Source organism: Varroa destructor, unplaced genomic scaffold, assembly GCF_002443255.2.
Source record: "Varroa destructor unplaced genomic scaffold, Vdes_3.0 BEIS01000003.1, whole genome shotgun sequence".
Classification (NCBI taxonomy): Eukaryota; Metazoa; Arthropoda; class Arachnida; order Mesostigmata; family Varroidae; genus Varroa; species Varroa destructor.
Window position 1 is genome coordinate 31,105,111 of NW_019211456.1, and position 13,641 is coordinate 31,118,751.

A 13,641-nucleotide genomic window follows, 5' to 3' on the forward strand; every position below is an offset into this window, starting at 1 on the left:
GAATTTTTTAATATTGGTGACACCTGCCAACATTACTTTGGACCCAATTCTATCTAGCATGGCCCTCGATTCGAAGTTTTGACTTCTGAAATACACTCAATTTTTCTTCAGGGGATCCGTACACTGGCCCATTTTTCTGCATAATATTTACTTTTGACGGATTAAAAACGGAACGAAGAGAACAAGTTTTTTTTATCCACCGTTTCATGTGTAGTTAGCCACATAGATTTCATAGAACTTATTAAGTTAATTATATATGCAAAATTCAATTTTCATTTATGCTGTTTTTGATTAATAAGTGTGTGATGATTCGGAAGGGCACCAATTTCAGCTAACATTTAGCTCAATTTTAGTTTAAGTGAAGCTGTGTCATACCTCTAGATTCGTTTGCCCATTGTAAAGCCCTTTTTACTGATAATATATAAATATCTGGTATTTTCTTTTTCTGCTGTATTTTCACTTAACCATATTAACTAGTATTCTTTAACCGATTGTTAATGGATTTTCGCGATGAATTGGCTTATAAGAGGCAAAACTGTGGTAGGTTCTTCCTTGTATTGTAAGTTGATTAAGTTAGCTGCTGCGAAATTCATGTGACAGATTTAAATCGACAGAACAGTTACGATCGTGTGAGAACCGAGTGTGTACACTATCTACATGCCAAAGATGGTTGACCAGGGCCGTATACACCTAAAGCTATAGTAGTTTGAAGATACGGAAGTGTCTTAGAAGTAACAACTTGACGTTTTCTACGGCGATTATAAGCTCCATTCAGATTGATAGGACATTTTTTGTTTAATGCGGTGTGGCTGATAAGTTATTTATGTAAAAATCATCGAATTGAATTTAATTTTCAAAAAAATATCTTTCCTGCTACCTACATATTGTTGCAATTAATTTCCTTAATTTAAGCGCTAACTTGTTGTTGTGCTAAACCAAAGGATGAAAGTTCAACTTTAGAATACTTGGTAAAATGGCTACTCATTCAGATTAGCCGCGAAAACCATGTAAGGCCTGTTGTAACAAGGCCCTTGTAGATCTTGTCAATTGCCAAGCCATAGAGCCTTGAGTACGAAGCTTACGAATGTACGTAAAGGGCACATAGATTTGCCCAACTTCAGTACTTGCGATTTCCAAATCGTCAAGCGAGTGAAGGCGCCACGTGTCCTCGTATCGGTTAACGTAAGTGCGCTCCTTTTACTACAGTGAATGCGGTCATAGCAAATCCGTACTGCATATTCCAAAAATAGGCTGCGGATTTTGATTATTAATATTTCGACTATATAATTGTTGTTACTATTGTTATTCATTGCGAGCATCATATAAATTTAAGTTCTTGAATGGAGACAATAGAGAGATATTTCTACTTTAATGACAACTTGAAAAGTAGATGGGCACAGCGTGAGGACAAAGCACAGGAAATGTTTTAACTACCAATTAGGTCATTAACGATACTGTCGGCGCCGTTAGAACATTTATTAGATTGCTAATTGATGCTAAATGGTTGTCTAGTATTTCGGCTTTCGTTTTTTCTCTACGTTAGCCTTACATTTTCTAGTTTACTTGACGACCTGCTTGCTAATACGTGATATATCGAGGAAAACTCAATTCAAGCTGCAAAGGATTCAGTGACCTGAACCGCTTACAGCTAAGCTAATCGGGTTGTTCTAAATATAAGGACAGATCTCAGGGCTTGAAAAAAACATGTTCTCGTTTGTAAATCTGACAATTAGCGTATACAGTTTTATGCGAAATGAAAGGCGACGTTAAGCCATTCGTTTTAGTTTCCCTGAATCCTTTTTCCAGTAAAAATTAAGGATTCATTCAAAAATGATTAGTTGGATGAAAAAGATGTCGGACCCGTAATCCTGACGGTCATAATCTGAAAAAGTTGTCCTCTTAGCAAACTAAGGTATTGTACATTGTAAGGTATACAATACGGTTTGAGCTCTTGTCTGACACATGTATTATGCGTTCCCTTCATTGCAGGAAAACAGTATATATATATATATATAGTGCTATCAATATCTAAATAGAACGGATTCATTTTATTAATCAAGATAGTGCCGAAGGGGAATGAGTAATTCGTAGATAGAGTAAATTCGCTTGACTACATTGGCTTACGCTCTCTCATTCAAAAGACGTACCTTAGTCGACTGTATGACATTGACATTACTGATACCTGAACGAGGTGTACCACTACTATGCCTTATGTACCCCTTATGTATAGGTACATTCCTGCATTGAAATTACCATATATAAAGATTGGCAGAAGAGATAGATTGTGAGGCCGTAGCAAAGGTCTTTACATATAGTGAATAATTATATATCATGTAACGTCACTAGCGCTTCTTTGTGGGATAATTGTTTTTCATTTATTTTGTTGCACTTACGTACGTCTCTGCTCTTTTGTTCTTAGATCTTCGCTTCGATGCTCGGCAAAATTATTTGCATTACCGCAACACGACCGCACGAATATTTGATAAGGACGCGTCAGCGATCTCTTCGTCGGACACCTTGTACGCATCCTTCAGTTTCAAAATGCGGGATCGTCACAAGGTCCATGATTTATACAAGCTGCAACCGAAAGTATGAACAGACTCGTCTGCTACAAAACACCTAAAAGGCTGTGTCTGATACTAAGGACGGTGTTGTTATTTTTGCTATGCGATGAAGATATATTACCGTACTTCCTGAACTGTCCGGTCGTATCCCAGCTAAATGCGAACAGCCGATCACTGAATCACAAGCTCTCGTGCTTGTACATGTGTACTTTTATTGGGATCAGTTTTGACGTACTTAAGCTACACGAGCTCTAGGCGTTTATTGGCTGTACATACATGAACATTTTGGCCAGCAGGTTTGTCAAAATAAAATTAGAATAAATTATTACACCAATTACACCAATGTTTTTTGCGGTACTCCGTGGCGCTGACGAATTAGCATTAATAGCGACAACGGCCTGGCTGACACTCTACCCTTTCCTCTGACTTTTCGTAGGCTCCCTGTATGAACGACAACCCGCAAATGTTATAACTCGTTGCAAGGCTGATGAAAATTTTATAAGGCAAAAAGGTTTGTAGTTATTTTTAAATAAAAAGTTTTGCCTCTTCCTTATCTCTGCTTTTTTCTCCCGCTTTGTAGCTGTGGTGGCTGAGAGTCCTTTGGTGCAGTTTGCGGGCTCAGCGGTCTTCCTAAGCGATCAATCGCTCTGTATCCTCAAACTTTGCCTAAAGTAGTGCCATAAGCGAGTTGAATATATAGATCAAAATGCCGAAATCTTACCATATGGAAACATATGGGCCGTAAGGCTAGGTTTAGACCCTAGTCAATTAATCCCGGCGATTTCAGATTGCAACTTTCAGTGAGTGTATGCTATTGGATTTCCCGCATCTATTGATCTAATACTATCAATGTTGTATTTCAATGAATTACCTGTGAACTGCTAACTAAGCGAGCCCTAAGCTGTTGCTAAGCAATATGTGTTTATTCGTTCCTCCATTCTTACATTAATTGAAATCCAAATCCTGAACACCTCGCAGGTCGAGACTAAACATCAAGGCATCTACCCCATTATTACCCATACTAGTTTACCTAAATACTTCTGTGACCGACTATGATTGCATAGCTTATTTTTTGCGGTCATGCTCACTGGAATTACTGGTAGGTGAACGCAGAGATACAGGCCATCAGGTCAGAAATCTTTTCGCAGAGACTCACTCCGCAAGCTCAACAATTATTCTAAGAGTAAGCGCGAGCTACTATGTCATTTTTAATACCAACAGTGCGAAAGGCGTTAACAAGGTAGCATGAACGGTACGTTTTTCATTAGACTCAACTGTGATCATATTTGTAATCAAGTATATAAGTTGTGCTGATTCTCTTGCAGGAACATATTCAGCGGCAGGCGCGACTCTAAAATACTCGAACGTCCTATTCAATCCACGTCTCTTAATAAGCTAGAGAGCGCTATTAATATACACGGAAATCAATTTGACGTTAAGATGTACAAATAAACTGCTAGTAATGGGCACGTATGTTTACGGGCGGAAATCATCCACAGCTTCCATTCCGCCTTCGTTCTATTTGGCTTTTTATACGGATCATCTGCGCAACGTTTGATGACCCTCAGCTTTAGCCTGAATATTACCTCGGATACTTCAGGTATTTAGTTCCGGCTATTCTATCAAATCGACAATCCTGTTGCTCGCCATTAGATAACCAAAGCAGTGGTTCTGCTAGCTTAAGAAGCCGGCGACTTAGACTAATTTTACAAAGTGGCCATACCCATGATGAAATACGCCGTCAATACCGGTCTTACACATTTTCAATGAGAGAAATGTCACATGGATACTTATGCTATGGATAGCATAGCAGCATATGAATAACTGTGGGATTGGTTATTATAATATTATATAATTACTTTACTAACATTTTTTTTATATGTCCATTATTTGAATCGCGTTACAAAACACTATTGGACAACAAAGCGTTGTCTGCAGCAACATGTACTTTTCCGACAATATTTCGATATCATACAAAGCATAATTAGCCTGATGCCACCTGACCCTTCCAGTGCATAGGCTGGGCTCAACCCTACTACGCCTCCTCAACGCTTTAACAACTAAGGACCTACAAAAGCTTAAGTACGTGCTTGTTGAAGGCTTGCTAAGAAAGCAGTAGAGTAGCAAATCTTTAGGTTTGAAGTCGAACTTTGCCCACCGCCTACACGAGATAATCCATTATCAAAATGGTTAAAACTAGATTCCTTCGTTCTTACGCCGCATGCCAACAATCCACGTTGCCACTTATAACAGCTTCTGCAATGCACATGCACGGTTAAATATATACCTACACAGAAGAAAACCTATGTACTAGTTTGTACCCAGACCTCGTGCCCTATGGATTACCACTTTTTCTGATCATTGGCAAATGAAATTAGTGGCCTCACATTTAGGACTGAAAAGGGTCTTAAAAGCTAAGTGGACCAGCTTCTTAACATAACACCCGAATTTTCGGTGGGAAAATCTGACAAACGGTTTTGACAGATTGGAGATCTGGCTGAGATGAATGACGGTAAGCGCAGAATTAATCAATCTGTTGCTTGAATTCGAGTGAAACGGCACTATACGGAAAATAGCACTTTCCTTCTCTCTAGCACTAATAAATACAAAAGGAAAAACTACTTTCCAAAACTTGACCAGAAGCGGAGGATCAAATGCATTGATTCGCTGAACCTAGTGAAATGAATATCCTAAAGGAGCAATCATAGCAGTTGACATAAAAATCGACTATTGCAATAGAGCATACCTTTCTAAATAAAAAAAATCGCCAACCACTTCCTGGCCCTCTTTCCTATATGTTAATGGCCCGGTATCAGGCACAAGATCGTCAAAACTCCGGAACGTCTCAGTCGAATCATCCCTGCCAAAGCAAAAGTCCACTCCATTTACAAAGGCACGACTTGTAAGGCTTGAATTAAATCGGACGTTAGCATGAGCGCGGAAATACCTACAATTAACAAGCAGTTCCATAAAAGGCAACGAATCCTCCTGTGCCAAATGCACTCAGGATGGATTTGTTGAGAGTTCTTTACGGGTCTACCCCATTGGGACATTCATTATGGGCAATAGCACGCACCGCATCGTTCATAAATGGATTTCAACCAAACGAATTCACTTGCCCCTGACACGTTAGTCCCGAACTCCCAGCACAAGTTAAAATGTGTCTATGCTCGACCACAACGTGTCCCTAATATTAGTACCAAATACGTTATCAACTCATCTACCATGGAGAAGCGTTATCTACGTTTAATAGCCAAATTAATTTTCAAAGTTACAAAAGTGTATAATTTATCTCACAAGCTCGGCTAGTGATGCATTAGCACGGGCGTGCCAGGGCATCACAGCCAATTGTTATATATATTGAATCCTTACCTCAGGCTATTGTGGTTTCCCGTTGTATCCACTTTCGCAAATAGAGAATGACTATTCAGTCCTTGATCTTTTATCCAATAAGAGGCAAATCACAATAAAGCTGACACTAGGAAAGCACTTAGAGATCTTAGGTACCACACATTTCTATGAACAAGTTGTCTGGCTTCCTTTACATTACTAGTCTGCGCTGCTTCTCTTGGCAAGACAGCACAACCCCTGTGAATAATTTTTATAAACAAGGTTTATCTGAAATTAGTTCTGTCCGCAACAAACTAAATAGTCTTTACGGCTTTGCCGTTTCAGAATTGAAATCTTTCTATGGCCATGGGTTTGCCATCCAACTGCACAAACTTAATCCTGAATAATTTATGCGGATCGCCTCTGTTCCATGTTTACTCAAAGCGACACTCTCATGTAAGCTAAGCAAATGTGTACAGGTGACCTTACATGCTGTTCGAGCTCCTCTGGCCACATCTGTGGGTTTGCAGATGCCGCGCAGGTGTATCGGAGAGGGCGAATAGGATTGGGAAAGGGTGGGGATTCTGAGAGAGAATAAAGCCAAGCCATAGATTGGTGAAGTAATGCCGTGTTCTACAGTCGTTATCGGTAGTGGCGTTCTTTATTACCGAGCTTGTTTCACTGTAAATCGAAGTTAACTTCAGTCAACTCGTCGTCCCTGAAAGCTTCAAAACGGCTTTGCTAAATTAAAAGAAAAAAAAAAGAATAATACGCTAGCAATTTGTACAGCACAACATTTGTTGAGTAGATCATTTGTTACCGCACTTCTATTGTTATTTTGCTACGTAGATCGAGGCACGTATAATTCAAACATTCATACTGAGCGTAGAGTATGACCGAACGTTTTCCACGCGCAACTCTGAAAAGATATTCAGATATTTGAATTAAATTCGACTAATGTTGGGAAAAAAAAGACATTGCTAGAATGCATAAACGTGGACCAGATGTTTCGTATGTATTATGACAATATACACCTTTAAAAGGTGTTCGATAGTTTGTCTGTTTCCTTTTTCGTCAACCATGTATGCTTCCTATTTACTACTCTCTCCGATAAGAGTGCGCTTCGTGAATCAGCTATAAAGAAACGGCGACGATACATGCAGAGGATTTGAACTCCGTTCAGTCTTGTTTTGCTGGAAATATATAGAAGTTCACTAAGTCATACATCAGCCTGTAAATTAAAGGATCTTGGGCATTTTTTGCCTTGTATCTTGCCAAGAATGAAAAAAAGCACTATGTAATACTTATTTTTTGGTTGTTTTTCTTTGTGTAGCACAGAGTTGATATTCAGCCATATAGTGAATTATCGATATAATTAATACGGATAGTTAATTATTATCTCTTGGGTTACGGGCCTTTTTTGCTGTTATAGTCGTCAGACACATCACACAGTAGAAGGCATCATACTGATGGCTAAGGACGCGTTCGACCGTGTCATATAGATATTGAAACGTGCGAATTTAATGCAAGCCAGTCATTTGATAAAAAAAACTCCAACTGGGTGGTGTACTGGTCTGAGTATCTCGATTTGTTTGGGCTGCCAGGCCTAGCATAATGCAACAGAGGTTCGCTCGACCTTTGTCGAATTCGAGGTAAAATGCGAAATGCCCATTTCGGTACTGTTCTTTGTTCAGTTTCTTGCTTTGATAAGCCTTAATAGCTTAACAGTTTTCACAGTAACATCGCTACCTGCAATTAGCTTTTTAAGTCTCACATGCGTTTACTGCGTTCAATATTTTCTGTCTCTCGTATGTATCCTATGTAATCTGAATTTGACAGGAACAGAAGGTAACGGGAAACTACTGCTTGTCGGACATTCTTCATAGACACTGTTATGACAAGTAAAAATTGAAGGGTGTACGGTAATGCTAAAGTAAATCGATACAAGTTTGTGAGCCAGCTTCGAATATAAATGTGAGAACTACACCAAAGCACCATAGAGAGCCGAAATTCGTGTTCCGTAGCATAGTAGTTGACAAAACAACAGATGAGCAGTGAAATTAATACAATAACCTTTTACACGTAGACTTACTTGCACTCGAAATAAACATACTTTGATGTACCGTACGAAATAGTCGTAGACAGCTTTCTTACTTTCATTGGTAGTTACGGAAACCATTTCGATCTTATCAGAAATGGTTCTTGGAATCCGCGGAAGACGCCAGGTGAGTCCACGTGACAGAAACCGCTTTCGATCCAACACCTTGTCGTTTTTTTCTAGAATATTTCGACATCGAATATTCGTTGAGTTCTGATGAGTCACCTGACAACAAAAGGCTCTAATTCAATTTGGTAAGCTTCACTTTACATAAAACTGCACGAACAAAGCATTTAAGGACCAGAACACTTGCTTGAGACAAGATGAAGTCTAAGTTAGGCCGTTTGTACCATTGTTTAGAGTTTCCCAGCAACATTAAAAATCTTTAACGAACTCTGTATATAAATAGCCCACATCGTAACATACTGGCATGTGTCCGATTTGTGAGTTCGTTCGACGGGACAAAGTGCTGATCAACGAGTGTAACCTCGTAGAATGGAACGTCTTGGCTATCGGCCGACGCAGCATTGCCTGTTGTCTGCGCCAAAGCGTCCGAGGACGAATGCTCCAACTGGATTGCTAGAAGGTCGTAATTCGCATCGCCTTGTGCGCCGGGGGGATGATCTACATGCAACAAAATGAATTGTAGTACGAACAACATGAGAGCGTTTTTCCGCAAACCCACCTTATTCTTAGCTTAACAGCAAATACCAACTTGTGCCACATCTCCTTTAGCACAAAGACAGATCCGCTTGCGACTAAATGGTAGCAAGATTCTGCCCGAAAGGATTATGCATGACAATACCGCTAGAGGGGATTTCAGATTCTGGTTTAAGGAACTTCTGGGAAGTTGCTTTGGTTATTTTTTACTAATGCGACGAAAACGGATGAGCCCAAAAGACAGCAACACCTATCGCCCCACGACAACCTACCATGATTATCAATACGTTCCTTCGATTCTCCAGTATCCGTCGAGGACACATTAGAACGTATGAAGGGCAGGGTGTCGCATAGTTGTATGACTTCATCACAGGCTGTTTCTGTAGCTTGTTCCGTCTCGGCCAGTTTGTCAGTAATGTCAGCGTGCCTTTCTTCAGATATCGCAGAATGGAGACTATCGTTACTCAGTAGTTCACTCGGTTGATGACCTACAGCTGGAGAATTATACGTATGCTTAGAACGGCTTGGTTTCAGTCGAACTTTTCATTCTCTATTTAAATTAATTTCAATGAAGAAAGCAGCTTGAGTAGTACAATTTGTAAGCTTGTTTAATTTATAATCACTTTTCCCAGCGGTTAATATTTAGTGAGTTCTGGCTCATTTATGATTAGGCCAATGATATCGTGCTGGTTATTAGTGGAGGCTTTGCTATGATGATCGAACGCCCTAATATACCGGGTATTGGGGTAGAACTTGTAGAGACTTCGATAGTTTTATTTTTATGCAGCCTTCAATTAAAATGTCATCTTATTTTCTGTATCCGATTGCTCGGTTTCAGAAAGCGCCGTAGTTTTCCGCTGTGAATTCAACTTGCCTTGAGTTATAGTTCCTCGTCGTCCAATTCGGCTGTTTTGACCCCGTACCGTGGCAACAGCCAAAACATATTTGAATGTCTCAAGCCGGTGTAATAGCATTCCCAAAAATTGTACGAACAGTACAACGGCAAAGAATACCACGAAGCCAAGTCCAATTGGGTCGAGATGAAGGTAGTATCGCGTAATTGTTACTTGCTGTAGTCGCCGCCAAAACACAGAACAAAAGAAACAAGATAAATTAGTAGATCAATCAAATAAGTTGTCGTAAAAAAGTTTACTAGGAAAGTCTACTTTGCATATACTCTTGTCTCGGTTAGAGAAACTTGCAGTTAAGTACATTCATTTTAAGAGTACTTTGTATTTCTTCTAGGCCCTTTGTTCTAGAATCATTAAGCTTTCATTTTCTTACTTGTCACCCCCAGCATTTTCGATGCAATCCTCTATGTATGTGTTTTAATGTATTTACGGTTTTTGAAAAGATGCTAGCCGACAATGAATTCTAACTAAATTACAAATATACATTATAAAATACAAAACTAGCCTACGGTTGATGCCGAAAAAAAAAATCGGAGACTTTCAATATTCCGTCATTATAAAGTAGTTAAGCTACACGTTTGGTCTACCACTTATGACATATATAATATGTTTGACATTTGTGAATCTTAGTTACCCTTGTGATCGGCACAAATTGGATAGTGTGATTTCCACCAAAAGGCCATTCTATGAAAAGGCTGTCCTTATTGATTTGCAGAAAAAACAGGGCCAAAACATAGAGAGCGTTCAACATGAAGTAGGCAGAACAGATATTGTTCCGGAGCTCAATGAGACTTCTCTGCATCGCTTTCCGATCCTGAATTGATTCTTCAGGTGGTCTGAGAAATTCCTGTAATGATAACATAACAAATAACATATTCATATAAGATTTGAAGTTGCGCTGAGGTGTAACGATACTTGAAGTCAACAATTTTTTCGTTGATAGCTAAAAATAGAGCCGTCAAGGTCGTGTTCTAGCCGATAGGCCATCGCCTTATAGATCATCTCAGACAAACAGATATTTAGGTCAAATATTTAATGATGACTATTACGATCATGTGTCTATATTTCGATATGTTTTTTGTGCGCCTACGCCCGAAGCACTCCATTTTATAGGCTGAACATAATAAGAAAAAATATTGTAACTAGTTTTAGATTTGGCTCAGCCAAACAGTTTTTCGACTAACATTATACCATTTAAAGCTAGATTACGTCAACTTTATTTACTGTCGTTGGTTCACCTGGTCGTTAACCGCATCTCTAACACTGTTTCAATACTCACATCCAACATATCGTTCCAGAATCGTACTTCATGTTCATGCAGTTCTGTGTTCGGTCCTGTAGGAACCTCAGGATCAGATTGCCACGCACACATTCTTTCTGTTTTCCACAGGGGTAAATCCACCTCTTTTGCGACTTCAGAGACATCGCACTCAACCTTGTTTTCTTCGCCTTCAGTTTCTGCATACAAACGTATGATAATCCTTATAGAATTTCCGTATCTTCCATGCAGACTACTAATATTACTATATGAATCCTTAACACATATAGACCCTATTCGGTGTCACTCACGCCTTACTTCTTACCGTCGTCCTGTCTTAAATGGCCTGCCGGATAACAATACAGCCTATTACATGACATTTAACCAATTCCTTATGCCACGTTCAAGCGCAATAAAATGGAGATTGAAAACTAGTAACAGAAGACGTATAAAGAATGAGAATGCGCAAAGATACAGGCTTAGATTTAGACAGAGCGCAGCGTTACTATTCAAAAGAATGAATCTTTAGACCGGTGAAGTTAATTGAGCAAAAGCTTCTCCAAGGCGTCCCGCAGTCGGAATTTTCTCTACTATACTTTGATATGTTTCTGCAGCTTTTTTCTAATGTTCTACTTTAAACAGTTGTTAACCATCGTTAACATACAAGAGCTATATATGTTTCTGGGCGCGTTGCTTCAAGCCTGGTGCTTCGAATTTTCTAGTCCTACCGGATGTACTGTTATCGTATGTTTCGATGCAACGCCATCCACATCGGTTTAGTGAGAAAAAGGGCTTTCGCAGCAGTGGCACAAATATTGCTTCTGTCAATCTGATAAGCTGAAGCCATATAATGATAATGTCTATGATATGCTGAACATTGTACCACTTATTTAATTTCGAATTTGAACATTCAGCCTCGACAGAATTTAGAACGAGAGAAGCGTGCAAGTGTTCATGGGCTCTCTTTAAGCTCTTGCTAGACAGCTCTTAAGCCATCACAAATTAATTCTATTTACAAATGGATATCTTTTACACTATTATAATTATCTAGATGAATATGCTGCCCGCCCAGACCACACAAATTGATGCTATCACAACGTTATCTCATTTGCGCATTGTTGACCATAGTCTTATAATTCAAATAGATTCTGTTTACGATTCGAATATGATATAATTGACAAATAAACACAACGTACCTGCGTTTGATTGTTGTGGTTCGTTATCGCTACGGTTACTGTTGGTTAGCCCGCCAGATGATGCGCTTATCTCAGTATTTGAGGAACCCACTATCGTCAACACTTTGTCTATTTTTGAAGTGAGCTCCTCCAAAGTGTTGTTCAGGGTAGTGTCGCCATTGCGCCAGTTTAGGATCGCATTGATCAACTGGCGAACGATCGAATTTTTCGCCTTTTCAGCTACAAATCAATAAAATGATATAATTAAGGATTTATATTATATATCAGTTGATCTATCGATTACCACGCGCCAAAACAGAATGCCACTTTAATTGGAGTTAACCATCTACGGCGATGCGGAGGTGTTCATGCCTGCTATGGGTTCGCAAAGAGATAAATCGTATAGTCTCCTAGTAACAATTTTTGGTACGTCTAGTTGATATCGCTCGAAGGCTAGCTTGATTCTTGCGTTTTCTGCACGCCGACTAACGGTGGGCCGAACTAAATCACGAACATCGCTGAAACGTCAACTGGAGCCCGACTCAGATTCGAAAAAATCGACTCATATCTATATTTTGTAAGGGGGTCTAAAAGGGATTTGAGGGGTTTTAGACCTGCCAATTGTATTGTATTCTGTAGTATTTAAGAGAAGCATGCAAGTAGCGGCTACCGTGAACTTTATAGTGTTTCAACTTGGTGTTTTCCCGAGAGTGTCACATTTATTAGCACTTACCATATTTAACTTGCTGTTCTTCTTCTTTGATTCTTTGTTCTTCCGCTGTTGGTGGCTTTTCGCGCGTACCCCATACGACCACATGCAGATTCATCACTGAGTAGATCGTTAGAAAGAGATACATAGCAGGCACTAGCAGAAAATACAGTATTCCATGCATAATGCATAGTAACTCCTAAAGGTTCGATACAAAGGGACATACATCGTTTAACAGCAAAATCTTAATAACGGCAGTTTTTAGGTTTCATTTACCAAAATGTGGCGTTACAAGAAAACGAATCCGGACTATTAAACCCGGTACTGTAATTTGTTTCTAGATTTCTACTAGAATAGAATAAATTTCAACTATTCTAACAGCATCGTAAAAAAATATGTTGAAAGTCAAGGTGTGACTTCAGACAATTTTTGTTTCTCAACCTATAGAAGCGCGACGCAGTCCGAGATATTAGACATTGACAATTTTAGCGCATTTGCAATATACCGCTACTCAATGTTGAAGTATCTGGTTAGAGGAGATAGACAATTACGGATTGTTGAAAATCATTGAACACGGTTTAGCCTTCATAATGTGTTTACCAGAACCCTGAATGGCTAGGAGATTTGTATAGATGAAGAGTAATTCCTGTTAAATCTTTTTCGTTAGTTAACGCCTGGACGACTTTGTAGCTCGTTTCGAGCAAGCAAAAGCCACCACAAAAGATTAACCATCTGGCCATCATAGAATGAAATCGACCAGTTGCATGAGTTATCTTTGAATCCTATTTTCAAAGTAATCAAGATGCATGTAATTTCTATAAAGGGTCGACAGTGCGCTACGTTAAAAAATAGGCTGCGTTTCTAGTACCTTACTCTTTGATTCATAAAATACCAGTGTTCCTGAAACATCTCATACTTATCAAGTTATAAGAGTTT

At 39.2% G+C, this 13,641-nt stretch overlaps 2 protein-coding genes across 6 annotated transcripts in view; both read right to left on the minus strand.

The window, feature by feature from the left end:
* Positions 1 to 6,764, minus strand: part of LOC111246314 (metabotropic glutamate receptor 3-like) — a 47,516-nt gene extending 40,752 nt beyond the window's left edge. For all 3 annotated transcript variants that reach the window (XM_086985355.1, XM_022795688.2, XM_086985352.1), the window contains exon 1: positions 5,937 to 6,764. The gene's annotated coding sequence lies outside the window, so the exon portion shown is untranslated. The remainder of the gene's footprint in view (positions 1 to 5,936) is intronic.
* Positions 6,765 to 6,875: 111 nt separating this feature from the next.
* The window catches only part of LOC111246312 (chitin synthase chs-2-like), a 20,820-nt gene continuing 14,054 nt past the window's right edge, over positions 6,876 to 13,641 (minus strand). Inside the window, exons 20-28 of one of the 3 annotated variants that reach the window (XM_022795683.2) lie at positions 12,730 to 12,904; positions 12,018 to 12,236; positions 10,843 to 11,021; positions 10,198 to 10,410; positions 9,527 to 9,722; positions 8,925 to 9,146; positions 8,419 to 8,616; positions 8,049 to 8,171; positions 6,876 to 7,087 (exon numbers count right to left, since the gene is read on the minus strand). In XM_022795683.2, the coding sequence (XP_022651418.2) occupies positions 7,074 to 7,087; positions 8,049 to 8,171; positions 8,419 to 8,616; positions 8,925 to 9,146; positions 9,527 to 9,722; positions 10,198 to 10,410; positions 10,843 to 11,021; positions 12,018 to 12,236; positions 12,730 to 12,904 (1,539 nt within the window). In that variant the 3' untranslated portion in view covers positions 6,876 to 7,073. Of the gene's footprint in view, positions 7,088 to 8,048; positions 8,234 to 8,418; positions 8,617 to 8,924; positions 9,147 to 9,526; positions 9,723 to 10,197; positions 10,411 to 10,842; positions 11,022 to 12,017; positions 12,237 to 12,729; positions 12,905 to 13,641 lie in introns of those variants that run through there. The other 2 variants (XM_022795684.2, XM_086985351.1) reach the window with 2 other exon arrangements.